This window comes from Sphaerodactylus townsendi, linkage group LG06 (assembly GCF_021028975.2).
Source record: "Sphaerodactylus townsendi isolate TG3544 linkage group LG06, MPM_Stown_v2.3, whole genome shotgun sequence".
Lineage (NCBI taxonomy): Eukaryota > Metazoa > Chordata > Lepidosauria > Squamata > Sphaerodactylidae > Sphaerodactylus > Sphaerodactylus townsendi.
The window spans coordinates 56,171,991-56,192,343 of record NC_059430.1 but is presented as its reverse complement, the minus strand read 5'-3'; the positions used below and the strand labels follow the sequence as shown (position 1 = coordinate 56,192,343).

Here is a 20,353-nt window from a genome sequence, read left to right as displayed (position 1 = left end):
TGTAAATGATTAGTTGTATTAGCACTCTGAACAAAGAGCATTTGGGAGATAACCCACATTGCTTCAAGAATTTTTGTTCTTGATTAAAGCATGGAAATAGAGATTTCTGTGACTCACCCTCAGGTTGAAAACCATATTCTTTTCCAAAGAATGACAGAAGTACAATTTTATATTGATCCACTACCTAGACCTTCTTTTAGTTGAATGCTCCGCAAGGGTCCCAGTGCCTACCTAGTTCTGTTTCTCCCACCACTCCTTTCAAACTCAAAAATAAATAACATCACATGCGGCACCTTCCCCCTACATTTTGCAAGACTGTGCTGGCGCTTTCTTTGTTTGATCTTTTATGGGGATCACTGGTTGATACAGTTTCCCCAACAGTCCTCTGACAGCTGTTGAAGGTGAAGGGCAGAGATGCTTCAATGCCATCAATTAAAATTGGCAGCCTCTCTCCTATGGAGGTTTCTCAAACCAATTGATTCTATCTTCTGCTCAACTTTCGACTTGTCTCCTATTGCCCTTCCTCCCACTTTAGATTTGTCTCTTCAATTGGAGAAATCGGTACTTGATTCTCTGCTGCTGAAAGCTGAATCAAGATGGCAGAAGACAGTGGGAAGGTGAGTTTGTCAATTGGGGTCTCCTTAACAGTGTCGCCATTCTGAGGAAACTTGGAGGTGGGAAAGGAAGCTGTGGGAACTAGGCTTTTGCCCTGGCCCCTGCTGAAAGTACAGTGAAGCAGATTGATGGGAGAGATAGAAGGGAAGTATTTTCAACTGCGGAAGCACACTACTTCCTTTGCCCCATCACTTTGATCTTTTGGTGGAAAGGAGTATAGGAAGCTGGAAAAAGAATGACAGCTCATGGAGGCTTGGAATATAATTGGACTTTAAAAATAGCCACCCTCCACTTCTTTACTGATGGATGATAATAGAGATTTTGTCTGCTAATGACAGTAGCCTTGTAGTGAGGTAATCCTTTCCTCTGGAATATAAATCAGAACAGCACTTCAAACAATTTCAAAAAGTGGAAAAAAGGGCCAAAATAAGAAAGGATATTCCTGTGACGTATTTTATTCAAATATGAGTGCTTTTTTTGTGATGAAAGAAGATTGCTATGGAAAAGGTCTAGACTGGATATCAACAAAAGGTGTCTCTCCCCTGCCCCCAACTTTTCCCTTATTTGCTGTGATTAGTTTACACTGCAAAAACTGATTATTGTGAAAACTCTTGGAATGTAAACAGATTAATTTGCAGCTCTGTTGATATTTTAGGACACTTGCTGAATGGATGTTAAGACTCTCAGACCATAAACATTTAAGATGGATGGCAGGCTACAAACAAGCTGATTTATCCTCCCTTGATGAGGTATGTCAACTCTCTCTTGGTTGTGAGAAGCTTTTGGAGTGATTTATAAGCATATCTGAGAGCCCCTTTTACTAAAATCTATCATTTGAGATTTGTTTAGTCTTTTGGACTGGAGTTGCCTATGAGGCTCTTTGCTACCAAATGGATTACAAAATCTTTTGGCTCAAATAAATATGATAATATGTAGATGTTGGTAAACTAATGTATTAAGTTTCTCTCTTCTGTTTTGAATACAATTGAAGTTTTTTCACAAACACAAATAAAACAGCGATTACTCACTCTCTCGTGCACTCGCCCTTCTCCAACATTGCTGGATAATTACAGTCACTACCTGAGGAGGAGGAGCAGGGGCAGGCATCAGCTGCTACCCATGAGAGGGTTGCAACTGTTGGCGGCCACAATTGCACCTTTAACTGTTGCGTGGCAATACAGGTGTCCAGGAACAGGTGGACAAGAAAGAAGGAACTGAGTGGAGAGGAAAAGCAGGAGGGGTTGCCCTCCTTAGTGGACACCTTGAACCCTTGTGTACCAATACAGGTGTCTGGGAAGAGGATAAGGAGGGAGCTGGTGGTGTAGGGCCAAGGGGAAAGATAGGCAGGAGGGATTGGCCCCCTCAGTGGGCGCTATTAACCCACCAACAGTTTTCTAGAGCCCATTTGTTTGTACAATGGGCTTTACTGCTAGTGTTATATAAAACACATGCAACTGCCTTGTGCTGAATCACACCAACGATCCTTCAAGGTCAGTACTGTCGACTCAGACAGACAGTGGCTCTCATGAATTTCAAGCAGAGATTTTTCACATCACCTACTGCATAGTCCTTTTAATTGGAGAAGCCAGGGATTGAACCTGGGACCTTCTGTATGTAAAGCAGAGGCTCTTTCATTGAGCCACAGTTTCTCCCCAAGAAAGTTTGATATGTGAGTGTGAATGAGCAAATTTGCACTGAGCACACATCTAAACCATAAAAAGTTGTGTACAGACACATGAAACACACTACTAGCAGTTCTGGGTTTGAAACATTTAGGTAAATAATGTGCAAAGTGGCAGCAATGCAGATTAACAAATCTGGCTACCTGAAAACATCATGTCCCTTACACAAAGCCATGCTGAACTAATTACAAGAAAACTGAAAAAAGCCCTCTAAAAATTGATCAGCACTTCAAACAGTTGGGGGGCCATAAAGTGAAATTTAACAAGACACAACACATTCATGCATACTATCAGTGGTGTACCTGCAATGGAGACATGGTGAGTCAAATTTCCCCAAATTAAGAAGTGAATTTTAAGAAATCGCAGGAATCCGCTTTCTGTAGTTTTTGTATTGTTTTCCGTTTCTGGCCTGCAGGGGACGCAGTTTTTAAACTAGCAGCACCAAAATTTCAGGGATTTTTCGGAAAACTTTCTTGATGATATCACCCAGGTTTGGTGAGGTTTGGTTCAGGGGGTCCAAAGTTATGGACTCCCAAAAGGGGTGCCCTATCTCCCATTGTTTTCAATGGGAGCTAATTGGAGATGGGGGCTACATCTTTGATGGTCCATAACTTTGGACCCCCTGAACCAAACTTCACCAAACTTGGGTGGTATCATCAGGAGAGTCTCCTAAAGATACCCTGAAAGTTCAGTGCTGCTAGCTTAATAATTGCACCCCTGACAGCAGGCACCCCCCAAATTTCCCCAGATTCTCCTTTTAAATCCACCCCCTTGGCATGGATTTAAACGGAGAATCTGAAGTCCCCAGTTTAAACATTGAAAGTGATGCTGTTTCAGGGTAGGGGATAATCCACCCCAAAACAGCATCACTTTCAATGTTGTTTTAACTGGAGACCACAGATTTTCCCTTTAAGGTGAATTTAAAAGGAGAATCTGGGCTCCCTAGTTTAAACACCATTGAAAGTGATGCTGTTTGGGGGTAGATTCCAGCATCACAGTGGCCGCTCATGAAAGGGGAGGCGGCGCAAAACTCAGATTCTGCGCCGGGTTCCATTTTCCCTAGGTACGCCTCTGCATACTATGGTGTTGATCACAATTCAACACTTACACATCCTCAAATATATGACAGACTGTGGTCTTAGCAGAATGCAACAAGTTATTTCAAACTGGTTTGTTATTGGGGTACTGTGTGGTTTCTGGGCTGTATGGCAGTGTTCTAGCAGCATTCTCTGTTCTAGAACACGGCCATACAGCCCAGAAACCACACAGCACCCCAGTGATTTTGGCCGTGAAAGCCTTCGACAATACACTGGTTTGTTATTATCCGAAGCAACAAAAAGAAAACCCAATTTCCTCAACTCACTCTGCGTATTTGTAATTCCATTCTCCTGTGAGTACATCTGGCTCAAATAGTCTACATATCCACTCTTCATTGAGGAGTTTCCTTTCTTTGGCAGCTTTTCTCTGAGCTTCCTCCAAAATACATTTCTCCTGTGTTGCTTCTGCTTGATCTTTGTTGTTTATAGCACGGGTCACATGCTGCCAAAGTCTAATGGATAAACATAATGGGAGAAAATTAGAATTTGATCAAAAGATATTAACTGAAAACTGATTTCTCATTATTAACACCAAATAATTCTGCTAACTTTCAAAATGATCCCATTTACTCTATTATTATTTCCCTGTATTAAGAATTTTCTCCCCAGTGTATAGGACGGAGTTGCTTAAGTTTTTGCATTCTGTTGCAAAATAAATGAAAGCATAATTCTCACTCTCCACCCTCCGTTTCAACTATTAGCTTATAAGATTCCTGCATTTGTCTACCTTTGCTGTGTATTAAACCAGAAAAACACAAGCTCAAAACTTACTTCTCTGATTCAAAGTCACTTTGCTCCTCAAACTTCACTGTGTATCTTCTTAATCTGTGCTGTCTGATTTCAAGGGTTGGATTCCAGAATGTCTCTGAAACAGCGGTCTTTTTATCCCTAATAATAACTTCACTGTCCTGTAAAGTTTAATGTATTAGATTACTTTAGTTGCCTGAGAGTAAACAACTTACAGTCAATATGAACAAAGAGTCCTTTTGAATGTCACTTTTTGCAATTAAGGAGTTTGTTATACCAGTTTGGCACATATGGCTAAGGACAACTGAAAGTCACAGCTGAAAATAGTGCTCCTTATTTCAGCATCAACAACTTCCTTTAAGGGTATGAAACTATTCACAGTCAGATTCTGACCTATTTTGTGGTACAGTAGTTTCTGTAACCTACTGCTAGATGAGCCACCAATGGAATATGATGTTCATCATTGATTCGTGATCAATTCTGACAGCTAGATATGAAGTTCCCCTACTAATGTCTCTGGCTACTATAGCTGAGTATTCGCTCTGGGAACCAAGGAAAAGTAAGTTTAATATTAATGAGTGAGTGGGACCATATGGATTCAGACTGTTCCAGCTATACTTTTTTAGAAGGTGTTTATCCCTATTTCGACTGGAACATAGGCAGATTCCGCATGGGCCAAGAGTGGAAAAAAACTGAATACAAAACTGCACTGAGTGGAACAAAAACTGAATACAAACTTTTAGTTCTAGTCCCTCCACTCCATGTCCATCCGATCAGCTTCTGCTGACAGACTCCTTCTGAATCAACCCTTTCTCATAGCTTGTCTATCCTATTAACTCAAGTGCCAATTTGTTTTCTCTTGTAATAAAAGTCCTGTGTGTTAATAGAATGTCTAAAAATACAGGATATTTGTGAAAATTTGTTGTGTCTCACAGTAATGACCCTTGAAGGTCTATGTGGCACAAAGAGGCACAACCTCTTTGTGCCTCTGGATACTTTTGGAATACTGACACTAAATGGCTGCACTAGAGAACAGCAAGCCACAAAACAGCTGTCACAGTTTCCCTTCAGTCACACAGTGAAGATTCTTGTGCTGTGGTGGTAGCTACTACCAAAGCAGCTGCTACCAAAGTTTAAAAAAATCTGCACAGCCAAACAATTCTTCAATGTCCAATCAGGAATTTTTCTGGCAGAAGCCCCATTGGCTCCACCCACTTTTTAAAGCAGGCTTCAGTAATGGTGTTTACATCACACTGGGGACTCATCAAGGAACAAGACTACCATCAAATGGGGTGGAAGGGAGGACTTGAGGGAGTGATGAGGCCATATGTTGGTGCATCTGCCCTCCTCAGGGCACTTATGCTGGCCAAGGAGGCTGGTGCAACGGTGGCTGCCCACCCCTTAACCCCACCACTGCAAAACCCAGAAGTCTGAGCTGGGGTGGGGGGCTGTGCTAGCATCCCAATCAGATGCCAGCATGAGCGGTCAGGCCATGGTGTTCCTGGGGGCAAAGCCAATGCTAGTCGACTCCAACCTGCGATTTAGGGCTGGCAGCGCAGTGCCCTGGCCCCTGGACATAAGCTTCTCCACGCTATGCCTTGAACTGTGAGTTCCAGTCTAGTCAGTTTTAATTATTCAGTAGAGATTATTTTCTGTCACAAACTTCGCCAAATTTGCTATAATGAATGCCAAAATTTGTGGAGGCTGCTCAACGTATGTGTGTAAAATATGTACATTTGAACAATGCCTTCTTCATTCACTTATTTGATACCTCTATGTCATTATGATTTCCAGGCTAAACGTTATACAGAAAATACAGGAATGCAACAGGAAAAGGAAGCTGGCAAATATGAATGCTCTGCACTACCTATAATGCTGGAAAGATATGTAATCTCTGGTCATACATTTCCCCACAAACATATTAAAATATCTAACAGGAACAGAAAACAGAAGTTCTGAGAATGATACTGAGGGGTTGTGTAATGGCTAATTATATTTAGTCTAAATAACTAAACAGGTCAATCTCAAGGACATATTGAACCTCTGATACAATTAGAATATAAATACAGTACTTACCCAGTGGCCCTCTAGAGTAGCCAAAACTTCTTTGCCCAGTTTAATTTTCCCCAGTATTTGATTAACACTATCATTGTTGCCTAAAAATGGCTATTGGAGAGATCAAGAAGTTTGAGAAAGATTAAAGACATTCAGATACATGTTATAAAACATTTAGCAGTGTATGAGGGTTCTGCCACTATATCTTTTTTTGTTTCACAGTGGGTATTTTTTTCATCAAAGGGGTGTTGTACATATTTCTATCATGTCATTCTAAATTCTTTCAAATTCAATATCTGCCATATATAGTCATGCTCCTTCCACAAAAAGTATCTAAAAAACTCCATGTGCATCAAAAAGGCTAGTTTGGAGGAACCCACTTCTAAGAAAAAAACCACAAAGAGTAAGGCATCATGACCAAATGTATAACTTCACGAGACAGCTTCTATAAATGTATAATGTATAACTTCATGAGACAGCTTCTATAAATTGCTAGAGTATTAAATTTAGTAAGCTTAATTTTCCCCATGGAAACATAACATGTCCATGGTTTTAAAGAACTGCTTTAATTTCCTGCAACATTTACATGAGGACATGGTTCTTTCCTACCCCTCCCTTCGTTTGGAAGTCCCCTAAGTCCACTCAAATACAGATGCTGGATGCTACCATGGGGCATCTGGGGGCTGCAACGAGGAAGGAGAACTAGAAGAAATCAGCTTCATCTTCTGTCAGTGGAAATTCCACTGCCACAGAGATGGTGCCACCCTCATTCCAGCTGCTCAGTTCAGCACGAAGATCACGAAGATCACATGGCTTTTTTGTCTATGAGATCCACAACCACCATTATCAGTATTTTGGAAGAACTGATGCTATTAGGGGAAAGGATAAGCATGGGAAAGAATTCTGTTTGCATGTCTTTATGACTGCACTTCACAGGATCCAAAGCTGGAATGTTTCTGGTGCAGTTACTACATCAATATAGTGGTATTTATTTATTACTAAACACAGCAGGGATACTGTTTCAGAGTTTGCCTTATGTGTAAGAAGGCTAAATTAGTGTGCAGATAGAGTTTGCATCTATGGAATTTTAGTAGAGAGAGAACCTGTCTCAGAAGACCTTGGAAGTCTCAGATCCTGTCTTTGGTAATAAAGCAGACTATCTTAAGGAAGAGACTGAAGCTGTCTTGAAGTCTTAGTTTCTGAGGGAACACTAGAGAAACATTTGTGCTTTCTAAAAGGAGCTCACATTTTACACTATAAGAATCCTAATGCTAAGGGAAGGCCAATATGCACTTCAAGAATATAAATTTGGCTGCTAATTGCTTTCCTTAAATCAACTGTGACCTTACAATGAATAGGCCCAGCAAGAGTATGTTACACCTGTAAATCATTTCTAACCCCTTTTCTGAACCACCTTTTCCCCTTATCCTTGGAAGTAAATAAAAATGACTGTTCTTTTTCTATTTTCCTGATGAGCGCTAAGCTTATTTTATTGAGAACCCAGTCTGTCAGGGGGAAGGTTGGGTTAGAGACCACACTAGTTGGGCATCACCTTACCTCTGTTTAAACATCATATTTAACTAGGATGTTGTAGGATTTCTGGGCTGTATGGCAGTGTTCCAGTAGTATTCTCTCCTGATGTTTTGCCTGCATCTGTGGCTGGTACCTTCAGAGGATCTGGTGGTGGTAAAACAAGTGAAGTACTGCTTTACTGCCACCAGATCCTCTGAAGATGCCAGCCACAGATGCAGGCAAAATGTCAGGTGAGAATACTACTGGAACATGGCCATATAGCCCGGAAAACCCACAACATCCTAGTGACTCCAACCAAAAATGCCTTCAACAATATCATATTTAATGCTCTGATTTTAACACTCTGATTTTCTCAGCTGCTGAGACCGAACTAACAGAAACTACCATTGGCTTATCCGTGAAGGGTTATTCTTCACTGAGCAACAGAGGACATCTGGGTGATTCTTCATCCACCGATCAGGGAGGCAGGAAAATTCTCATTGATTTGCAGCTTCTTGGTCACTGGTCACCGCCCCTTTGCTCTCCAGTTCAGTGTCTCCGCCTTACAGTATTTCCATATATCTCTACAGTAACTCAACTCCTTTCCTGAGTAAGGAACTTAAAAGGAGTATCAAGAGAGCAAAGAGTAAACAGATTGATTAACAGGTGAACAGACTGCAGTACGGGTGAACCCAGCATCTGAAAAACAAGCAATTATAACATCAAAACCAAGAAGCTAACATACTTACAGAACTGCTGCCTTGTGTAATGAGAGGAATTAACGACTGACAAGGAGGGCAGATGTCCTCTGTCACTCAATGGAGAATAACCCTTCACGAGCAAGTCAATGGTCGTTCTCCATTAAGCAAGAGGACATCTGGGTGATGTTCCACAGCAGTGATGCTCTCTGTAGGGTAGGGTCGTAGTCCTCTCCAATGTTGTGTTCTAGGACTCTGCGACCGTAGGAGGCATCTGCTGCACTGAAGACGTTCAGCCTGTAATGTTTCATGAAGGTGGAAAGAGAAGACCATGTTGCGGCCTTGCAGATTTCTTCCACTGAAGCATTATTATTAAAGGCTGCATTGATAGACATATTGCGCACCGAATGGGCTGTGACCCCTGTCGGAAGAGTGAGACCTTGTGCCTTGTAGGCTTTCGCTATGCACTCCCTAAGGCATTTGCTTATGGTTTGGGGAGAGAGTTTGGACCCTTTATTGTGGTTGGCTACAGAGATGAAGAGCGCCTCGGATCTCCTGATTTGGTGTGTCCAGATGAGAAAGGCCTTAAGGGTCCTCCTAACATCCAGCTTATGCAAATAAACTTCCTTGGGATGTTTAGGATTGGGACAAAAAGTAGATAAGTATAGTTTCTGTGGAATAGAGAGTTCACCTTGGGGATGAAGCTCGGATCAGTGTGAACTACCACTTTATCCTTATGGAAGATGCACAGGGATGGCTTGGCTGAGAGGGCAGCTAGCTCTGAGACCCTTCTAGCCGATGTCACCAGGAAGATGGTCTTCATTCACAAATGTTTCAGAAAGATGTCTGCTAGAGGTACAAACGGTGGCTTTGTGAGGGCATGAAGCACAGAGTGCAGTTTCCAAGTAGGAAAATTGTGCCTCACCGATCTGTCCTTGAGAGTAGCTCCCCGGAGAAATCTTCTGACGTGAGGATGAGAACTCAAGTTATGTCCCTCCAGGAATTGAACTACGGATGCAATGGCTGCTATTTGTCGTAGAAGGGTAGACAACTTGAGGCCTGAGGAGAAGCTATCCTGCAGAAAATGGAGGATTTCTCTGGCAGTGGGTCGAGTAGGAACCACCTTCTTTCTCCAACACCATCTCACAAATGCTTTCCAGGTGGTATTGTAAATCTGTCTGATTGAAGACCTCTGAGAAGCTAGGATGGTGTCTGTCACTTCAGAGCTGTATCCCCTGGACCTCAACGATCTCTGCTCAATCTCCATACAGTCAAATTCAAACTATCTAAATCAGGATGAAGTACCAGACCTTGGTGTAGAAGGTCTCTGCACTGGGGGAGATGGAATGGTCTGTGTACTGAAAGTTTGAGTATGTTGGCGAACCAGGGTCGTCTGGGCCACCAGGGTGCCACCAGAATGACATCCACCTTTTCTTCTCTGATCTTGCACAGTACATGTGGAATCAGAGGGATCGGAGGAAATGCATAGAGATCTGTAGACCAAATCAATGATAGGGCATCGGTTGTTTCTGCAAGGGGTTGTCTGAACCTTGAGAAAAATCTTGGTAGGGGTCAAACAAAAATTTTGGTGGGAGGCAAACAGGTCCACAATTGGAGAGTCCAGAAACTGTTGAATCAGTAGGAAGACTTCCTTGGGGAGAGACCACTGCCCTGACCACTGCCCTGGTTGAATTGACTGGAAACTCAACCAGTCCGCTTGGACGTTGAGGACTCCCCAGATATGCTCTGCTCGGATCGACAGGAGATGTCGCTCTGACCACTGGAAGATGAGGACAGCTTCCTTCTGGAGGATTGAGGATCTGGAGCTGCCCTGGCGATTCAGGAAGGCTTGGCTGCCACGTTGTCCACCCAGATCAATTCGTGGGTTCCTTGGAGTTCGGATTGAAAATGTAATAATGCCAAGCAGATGGCCCTGAGCTCTAGAAGGTTGATCTACATCCTGGTTTCCTTGGGAGACTATAACCCTTGGGTGTGGTTGTTCTCCAGTGCTGCTTCCCATCTGGGGAGGCTGACATCTGTGAATATTTGTCAGGTGGAGCTTATCCAGAAGTGCTTGCCCTGCAACAAGTTGACTTGGTTAGACCACCACCTCAGACTGGATTGGATCATTTGGGGGGGGGGGTGTTTGGCGGCGCAAAACTCAGATTTTGCACTGGGCTCCATTTTCCCTAGCTATGCCTCTGTCTGGAGGGAAGGGCAGAAGGGACTGCCGGCTGCGAGCCCAGCCGGTGGGGGCAAGGCGGGCGGGGCAGGGGAGTCTGCCATCCCTGGCCTTGGAAAGCTGCTTTTATAAGCACTGAGACCGGGGACGGGGCTTGGAGAGCGTGGCCCTGCCCCCCAAAACCCACTCCATAAAAAATCTATACCTACGTCCCTGTCCTGGAATGCAAATTCAGTTAGTCTGGCTTTTGCCCTCCACTCCATTAGACAGGTTCTTAGCCAAAGTAACCTCCTGGCTGCTACTGAAGAGGCTCTGGCTGAAAAGGTGAGGTTGTCAAGGGTGGCATCTGCACAAAATGAAGAGGCCATTAGGACTCTGCTGATTCCTTCAATTAGCCTCCTTTCGGAAGGGGGAATGAGTTCCAAGACTTTCTTGGCCCAAACTATTGAAGATTTAGACACTATTGAGGCAGTGGCTGCCGACTTAATGTTCATAGCCACGGCTTCGTGAGCTCTCTTGCAAAACAGCTTGGTCCTTCTATCAGCTGTGTCTTTAATCTGCCCTTGGCCATCCTTGGTGAGAAAGCCTGAGGGCTGTTACCGGGGAATCTATGAGGGGGACCTAGAGCATGTCATTGGTATAGTCAGGCAGTGCATAAAGTTTGCAAAGTAAGCTAGGGTACTGCTTGTTGGCAGCTGGCTTTTCCCACTCTTTGTTGAGCTGATCCTCAAAAAGCTCTGGGAATGGGAAAATCTTTTTTGGATGTTGAGATGATTGAAAATACTTTGAATCCTCTCTGTGTCTGGATCTACGTTTGGGTTTACCAGTTTCCTCTCCCCCAGGAGCCTCATCCAGGTGGATATTGGTAATCTTTGGAGTTAAAGAAACGTGCTGCTTGTTCCTGGACAGCTATGTCCTCTGGAACTTCCTTGCTCGAGGAGGGCTGCTCTGCTTCTCCTGGGGTGGAATCTGAATCTGAGTAATCGTGGGGAGCGTAGTCAGGACTCATCCTGACTTTTTAAAGAGTTTTCCAAGCCTGTTTATTCTCGGGGGGGGGGGGGGGGGGGTTTTCTCCTGTGAATGCAGGGAGATGGTCTCTAAACATCTTTACTGTGTCCTCCTTCATGGATGCCTTCTCATTAGAATAAAAGTCCTTAATGAACCTCAATATTTAAGCTTTAAAAGAAAAGAGGTTCTCACCCATCTGTTGGCTTTCTAAAGACTATGCTGGAATCAGGAGAACGTTGGAAGCCGATTCCAGGCCAACGGGGACCTGGAGAAGGGCTCCAAAGCATGCTGGGTCTTCTTCCTCCAAAATGCATGTCCCCGCAGCCATGGCAGCCATTTTAGGCACAACTACTATTTTTGTGCCCCGGAGTGTTCCTCAGGGAGATACTCCAGTGTGGGTGAAAGGGAACAGGTTGTTCAGCTTTGGGACATACCTTCCCTGGCCGGCAATCCACTGAGGTCCCTCAGCGTGTCCTCCTCAGAGGAAAGAAAAACATTTGCCTTGTGGGGCATAGCGGTTGATGTGCTCCCCCCTCCTTTTTCTGCCCTTGCCTAAGCTGGAGCAAGGAGGCATTAGCTGGTGAGAGACATCTGAAAAGGAGGTGTCTTGCTACTCTACTGCCCAAAGGGCTGTAGATCTCTCTTCAATTTGCAGGCAGCAAGGAAGGAAGAATAGAAGTAGAAAAGGTTTACAGCTTAAAGTTAGCGAAAAAAGGCATGACAGCATCGAGCACTGCTTGTCCCTGAGGCAGGAAGAGAACTGGAGAGCAAAGGGGTGGTGGCCAGTGACCAAGGAGCTGCAAATCAATCAAAATTTTCCTGCCTCCCTGATTGGTGGGTGAAGAATCACCCAGATGTCTTCGCGCTCAATGGAGAATACTGCATTACTTTAAATAGATTGCAGCCCAGATCACTGTGAACCTGGTTATGAGGCCTTTGTATGCAAAAGAGTTTATTTTAGATGGGAACTATTATTCACATGATTGGTTTATGCTTAGCAATGCAGATGCAAAATGTAATACTAATGAGAACTGCAATAAATCCTAATTCGTTCATTTCCCATGCCCCAACAATTATAATGGTTAAAGAACTCAAGCTTACCCACCTTTAGTTTGAATTCAAGTGCAGCACTGTATCCAGTTTTTTCACATGCAATGCAGACTGTTCCCCCAAGTTCTAAAGTCATTGTTCCATACAGAATTCCTATAAGAAGCAGAACTAGTTTTATTTTTAGTTTTGGAATATGCATTTCTTCCCTTTGGATTTTCACACAAAAGCTGAACATCACATTCCAACATTCAAGCTTGTTGTTAAAAGAAGATTTAAATGAGTGCAAGCCAATAAAAGGCGGGGGGCACAGTTGTTACCCGAAATAGTGGGAGTCTATCCCTTTCAAAATGGGGGAATTAGTGAGAGCAGAATCTTAGATTAGCAAAAGGTTAGCCAATCTTGGGGTCTTTGTTGCCTATGTATACCCAGGTCAGCTTCTGCAAGAAATCCACAGGGGAACAACATAAAATTTAACCAGTTTTATTAAGGGATAACAGGAGTACACAAGCACACAATAATCAAAGCAGCAGAACACACACACAGTCCTAAGAAGTATTGAGGGGATAGGTTTGGAATAGATGAAGGGAATTTGGGGAGAGTTATAGTCACCTGATCTTGGAACGGAAAGATCCAATGAACAGAGCTGAGCGACCCGCACTTAGCTCTGGTAGAAGAACAACACATTGGGGACAATATCACTAGACAGAGGGGTGTCCAGAGAGCTTCCCTGGCAAAACGAGGGTCTTCCAGCTACTAGTCCAACACTTTTAACCATTATATCACACTGACTCTTTGTTGGCCACGGTTAAATGTTTAAATTGGGCATAAGGTTTTTAGCATATTCAGTTTAAATAATCACACACATCCTATTAGCCAGTGTTCAAAGACCCACAGGACACAGTTTAAGGAAAATTGCCTTTGTGAAACAGAACCATATTTTTAATCAATAGATTTTTTTGAGTTCAAGATCAGGTGGATACACCAACCAAACCTTAATTTAATGTGAAGGGCAAGGGCTCTACACCTATTAGAGGGAATAAAAAGTGTTAAAATGAAATGTGTGTCTAACTGCTCTCAGGAAGAGGCTTGAGTAATTTGAAAATCCTGTTTGAAGTCAGCTTTGTATGACATTTGTAATTTCTAAATGCTAAAAAACCCCACAATACCTTTACAATGTGCATATGGCATTGTCATTACATATTCCTCTCCTCTATTTAGAAACATCAATCGACCTTCACCATCCAGAATGGCAGATAAAGAATTTCCTGAAAACAGACACAAATTTGACTGACTGAATACTGCATGTCCCCAAAAATAAATATATTTATTACAACAAAAATATTTATTTATGAACATTTTTTGAATTCATACCCTGCCTATAGGCAAGATCTCAATATTAAAACATCTCCATATATAAATTCTTCTCTTAAAAACACTATAATATACAAAAGTTAAAATTCCAACCCTAGTCCTCACCCCTACCCCCACCCCCACCCAGTGGTTTTATAGAGGGCATATCCAGGGAGACTAACCAATGCCTGGGTAAAGAGGAACGTCTTTGCCAGGTGCCTAAACCCATAAAGGATAGGCACTGGGCAAACCTCTGAGGGGAGATTATTCCAAAGCCTGGGGGCAATCGTAGAGAACGTCCTCCAACATGTCCCTGCCCCTGTATTTCAGCAGGAGGGATACCAACCACAAGGAGAGCCTGCCCTTGTGACCTCAGTGCCTGGGCAGGCACGTATAGTAAATCTTTTATACTAACATACTAGTTATTAGATTTAAAAGAATTAATACACCACTCTACTTGAAGTGAGAAAGTTTTTTCAACTAACTTTCATGCAGGCAGGCTTTTATCTTTTCCTATGCATATGTACTCTACAAAAGCAAAACTGCACATTTTTGCAAACTAACTGAAAAATAAATAAAAAGGAAGCTAGCAGGAGCTTACCATAAAACTTGGATTTGGCCAAAATATTACCACTAAGGCAAAATCCATCCTTTCGGTTGCTTACATAGAAGGCAGATATTGGAGGATGATGAGACACCTGTTGAACACAATGAAGGTCAATGTATGTAGGTGATGTGTTGTGAAAATAAGGGAAAGGTTGCAGAAACATTATAAACTGAAATCTTAATCACTGTGTAAGTTGTAGTTTTCCAAATAGCCTGTTAAACAGATTAAAACACTGGATTGTACTTGCAGGTACTTGACATTGCAATGGCAACATCAGCATCTTTAAACAAATTATCAGAAATCTCTGAATGTTAAATATCTGGTTAGAACAGATAAAAAATTACTTGGTTATTAATTAGAAATATAAGAGTGTTGTTCCAACAGGAATATACCGCACTTCAGGCTCCAGTTCTTTGACTAGATTAACCTACTACCTTTTCTTTAATCATAGACTTTAGCTGGCCCTATACACTGGTTAATCTACTGTTAAAAGAAAGAACGAGGAGTCAGCGTACACTAGAACACAATTCAGAACTCAAGTAGCAAACCTCAAAAACCTCTCCATGCTCTTCCCCAGCATTAAGAATCCCTCCAAAATGGACAGATAACTACACTGAATTCAATCATCATTTCCAGGCAGTCAAATCCTCCTTCCCACCCTGGGCCGCCATAGGCATAACTTTAGCTATCTGTTTTAACAGTCCCTTATATAGAAGTGAGAATGGATACTTTTCTTGAGCAACAATACCAGACAAACTATAGTTTGGGAAATCTTTCATCTGATTGTAGACTGCACTACACATTAGTCACTTTTGAGACTGTCAGCTTCAAAGCTCCATTTAAACATGGCTATTTCCAGATACACTTCAATGCTTTTAATATGAGATTAGGCTTAAACACTGAATTAATGCTTCAGAATAAATACTTTCAACCATAGTTTGGAATGGTAAATTTAACTATAAGAAGACATACTTGTTGTACCTACAATGATCAGAGTGACCTGTTTTGAGAGAAATACAGTGCAGGATGTAGTGTGACAGTTCAGTGCACACTTTGCTCATAATAGTGCAATCACAAGAGACTTTAGAGACTGTAACCTCACACCTTTTGATGCTTGTAGTGCAAGGAAGATTTTTAAGCCTAAAACATTACTATAATTTCACCTGAAGCCCCTAATGCTGGATAAGAAAAAAAGATGAAATAAAACACTGTAATAACTTGAAATTATATTATGCATTTTTCTCTATGTTTATTCTTTTGGTGACCCAAAACTGAAAAACAGCATTCCCGTAAAGAAAAAATTTAGCCACTACTTTAGTAATACCTGTTCAGCAATATAAAAAGTCTTGCTATTTGTCCTTGGATGAATCCACATACATCGGAAAGTCTCACCAAGTATAGGATTATAGGGTTTTTTTAGTCCCTTAAAAAAGGAAACATTTTAATCAGTAAAAATTTATATTCCAGTTCCAAAAAGCAAATACAACCCCTCAACCCCCCCCCCCCCACCAGAATCCACAGTGAATGGTCTACAGTGATATTGTTTCTTAGGATTAAGTGGGATGCTTTAGCTTTTGTTTTAACAATAAACCAAAACTATCTTTTGTTAAGAAAAGGCTACCAGAAAAAAAGTGTTCAAAGAATTACCTGTGGCTTCTTGTAGAATCCTGACAAATACCATTTCACAACTTGTTTCATACGTTTGTAAGCATTCTCTTCAAGGGCAGCCCTAGGGAAAAAAAGATCCATCAGATCTGTTACACACGTTTGATAAAATGGCTACCCTGAATCTTTAAAGCCATGCAGCATATTTTAAATGGCTTGAGATTTTCCTGCCACTTATTAAACAATATTGTTGGAAATACCTAAGAAACTTAAGTCAAGGCTAGGCTGAATAATACTAACATTTGTGCTAGACTAAACTGTGAGAGATCTGCAATAAGAGCTCTTGCTTTCAACCATGCTGAGGAAATTGGCAACATTTAACCCTTCTTCCCCATTCTAATTTCTTGATTAAAATCAGATACACAGCTACAAAGTCATTGTTGGTTTTGCAGAAGAAAAAATACATGGTAAGGGAAGAGAAACCAGCTGCCTTTTGCAATTTGAAAGCAAGTCTTCCATCAGGAGAATATTTTATTCCACAAACTTTTAAAGTAACATCTTCTTAAAGCCTCTACAATCATTTTGAAGAAAATGCTGAGATAAAGAATAATCAACTCACTCAGATAAGAAGTCTGCATGATAGTAATAGTCAGAGAGTTTGTCCAAGAAAGAACGTGTTTCCAAAATAAATGTAGGTAGCACCACCTTGGAGAGGTCCATTCCTGGACGAACTTGTTTTAATAATGTCCAGATCAAACTCTTGTTCTCTTCTGATACAGTTTCAGTTTGAGATGCTTCCCCTGCCTTCAACAAATGAATAAAAGTAGAACAAGCTTTTGACTGAGAAGATAGCACAAATTTGCATAATATTTTGAGGAACAGTGGCCAAATACATGACTTATACCTACACTGTCCACTGCAGTTAATTCCTTTATTCTGCATTAAAGGAGCTAAGAGGTTTTGCTTCCTCAGAGGTTTTGCTTTCATTGCAAAGTTTCAATGAAGACATGTTGTCTGTGCAATTACTGGACCCACCTATTACATGGAGCCTCAATCTATGGTAGAGAAGGAAGCATGCCAGTAGTGGCAGGCTTGGGCTCAGTTCAGGTGTCATATGAATCACAGTTCATACTGACTGCCCAGATGTTGGGACCAATCCACAAACTATGTACTGTGGTACATCAAACCATGATAAACAGGAATGGTTTGAAGTTATTGTACTAACCACGGACATCCTGACCTAATCTTGGCCTGCCTCCTGGAACTGCCCTTGCTTCAAAGCAATCTGGAATACCAGTTGGGCTGCTACAGGGAATGAGAACAAAAGAGAGAAGGCAATAAAACCAGCATTTGTTGAAGCAAAGCAAAATCAGAATTACTGTATCTGAGCTGAAGCCTGGTTTCAGACGAACAATAGTTAAAACAAACTATAGCTTTGCTTTATGTCTGAACTGACACTTGGTGTTTTAAAGAGAAAACTTTCAGTTTGTTTCCCAATTGTTTTTCCCTCCTACATAATTTGTTTAAAACTACTGAGAATGACTGAGAGGTGACAATTCTGTTTTGAAAATCAAGAGCCCCTGGGAATAAATACACCTTCAGAGTCTAACAAAGTTGCCTTGTTCTGATTATTCCAAGGCAAAATGTGTGAAGCAATTCACACTTACAAATACACTGATATATATAAATACTATTGCTTTTAAAATCATATTAGAGGGTTGGAGGTGACCTGCAATGACTACAGATTCTAGCTCAAGCACAAGAACCAAATCCTTTTGTTTGGAACGGACCTTCACAATACTCTTGCTGCTTATCTGAAATGCAATTATAGGTTAGTGTTGGTTACCCTCATCAGCTAAAATGACCATACCAATGCTCTTAGCATTATGACTTTAGTCAAGTATTAAAGCTCTGTATCAGTTCTAGCCAGTCACAGCTCTCTAGTTGGACAGTTCGTTAAATCTGTTTTTATTGCACCCCTTTATGCATACACAAAAACATTTTATTAATGCTTCAAAGTTGACCTATAGCTACAGAAATAGTAAAAAAATAATATGGAGTCAAGGTGCATGGGGAGGGGGAGCGAGGAGAAAGATCTTCAATTTAAGTATTTTCAAGGTCGACAAAAGCTGCTCTCCAATAAATTTTCTTTCCAGTTTAAGTACCAATAAATATTATTTAGAAATGAGGCAGCAATTGAATAATAACTTTTCTTACCTCCCCAAGTTCTTCATGAGTCTCTTCCAAATAAGTTGTTTCTCTGACATGATCAGGTTCTGGGTCAATGTATGAGTCCTCCTGTCGTTCTGATGTGTCAGAGTCACTTTCCCCCAAGCCATCATTGTCTGACTCATCACGATCATGATCATTTTCCTTATCTGATTTATCAGAATACAAATCTGGATCTTTAAAATGATGCCTTTCCATTTCACTGTCATTTAACCTAAAAAAAGAGTTTCAGTTGTGTTTTTTTAATACAACTAAAGAAGAAATTGTAGCACATAACATTATATACACTACTGTTTTTCAAGTTGTAATCCCATGCCAATCTACATTGGGTAAAATCCAAGAATGTTTAAAATTGGTTGAAACATGCCTTTTGAGTTTTAATTTGTGAGTTTCTTAACTAGTTGAGCTTTTTTTCCTGTGCCATCATAATTTCATATCTAAATTAAGAAATCTGAATATAAAAATAGATTGCAACTATTATTGCAATCATAACCATTTTTCATTAAAGTACAGTCTACATTATCCTTTACACTGAGGGTTCCAGTCCACATATTTGGAGATGCTTAATATTTGCATTTATTTTATATATGCATGCACATCACATACATACACAGAGATATGATTTAGGATGCACTTAGTTATTCAGTCATCACTAAAATATTCAGTTATGACTTTGCTCAATACAAAAATAGAATCATATCTTCCAAATTCCATCAAAGTTAATACAGAAATGTTCATATAAACATAGCAGTGTATTTTAAGAAAGAATTCTCATAATTTAGCACTATTGTTACAATCACAGTGTGGGCTGTCAGTAGTTCAAGTCATCAAGCAGCATTGTGACACACAGTTAACTCAACCAATCACCACTCTCTGAAGGTTTGTCACTATTTCAGTTATGCTGACTGAAGCAGGGAACTGCGTCAAGACTGAATAGCTAACATGTAGGTAAGGCAACAGTGACCTGACTATATGTAGCCACCTTGAAAAGGTATTGTGGAGAAAAAGCATAGATATTTTCTAAATAAATTATTACGATAAACAAATCAATTAGTTATTATATAGTTTAGGGAGCAGCAGTGGCGTAGGAGGTTAAGAGCTCATGTATCTAATCTGGAGGAACCGGGTTTGATTCCCAGCTCGGCCGCCTGAGCTGTGGAGGCTTATCTGGGGAATTCAGATTATCCTGTACACTCCCACACATGCCAGCTGGGTGACCTTGGGCTAGTCACAGCTTCTCGGAGCTCTCTCAGCCCCACCTACCTCGCAGGGTGTTTGTTGTGAGGGGGGAAGGGCAAGGAGATTGAGTCTCCTGCAGGAGAGAAAGGGGGATATAAATCCAAACTCTTCTTCTCTTTAAAAATTAGTCCATGAGATTATTATTACTGCAAAATAATGAAAAGAAATTCCCCTTACTCCTGAGGAACTATCCCAACAATTGCCATTTGTTACATACATAAGTCTAATGGAGAAGGGAGCCTTAGACCCAGAGGAAAGTGCATTTTTAAGTTTTTCCCTGGTCCCCACTTTAGTTTGTTGTACAGTTGTAACTCTGACTGGAATTTCATACAAAAAGACCAAGCTCTTTTAAATTTGGTTCCTAGCAAAAATAAATTACTGGTAATGCTCTTAAAGCAGAAACCAGTTATAATTTGTAGTAGCTTAAGAGGGTAGGTTAGAAGACAGAAGCAGACTTTGTTTGCTTTGTCAAAAAGCCTTTCACCAAAATTCTTTCTTAGAAAGTGATATGTGGGGTGGGTGAGTACTAAGAATATCATGCATTCCAGAAAAATGAAAAGTTTCTTCTCTCCTAGCCTAGCACCACCACACAATAAAAACACAAACAATTCATACCAACACATACACCCCAAAGCATGCATGTATTCAGATGTAAATGCACTCTCTATTAAGCATTT

At 41.2% G+C, this 20,353-nt stretch overlaps 1 protein-coding gene across 4 annotated transcripts in view; it reads right to left on the bottom strand.

The window, feature by feature from the left end:
- OSBPL8 (oxysterol binding protein like 8) overlaps positions 1-20,353 on the bottom strand; it is a 109,855-nt gene that overhangs the window by 8,957 nt on the left and 80,545 nt on the right. For all 4 annotated transcript variants that reach the window (XM_048499951.1, XM_048499950.1, XM_048499953.1 and 1 more), the window contains 10 exons: positions 18,426-18,651; positions 16,828-17,012; positions 16,251-16,332; positions 15,928-16,026; positions 14,598-14,694; positions 13,813-13,911; positions 12,702-12,799; positions 6,218-6,307; positions 4,166-4,302; positions 3,661-3,846 (listed from right to left, as the gene is read on the bottom strand). In XM_048499951.1, coding sequence (XP_048355908.1) covers positions 3,661-3,846; positions 4,166-4,302; positions 6,218-6,307; positions 12,702-12,799; positions 13,813-13,911; positions 14,598-14,694; positions 15,928-16,026; positions 16,251-16,332; positions 16,828-17,012; positions 18,426-18,651 — 1,299 coding nt within the window. The remainder of the gene's footprint in view (positions 1-3,660; positions 3,847-4,165; positions 4,303-6,217; positions 6,308-12,701; positions 12,800-13,812; positions 13,912-14,597; positions 14,695-15,927; positions 16,027-16,250; positions 16,333-16,827; positions 17,013-18,425; positions 18,652-20,353) is intronic.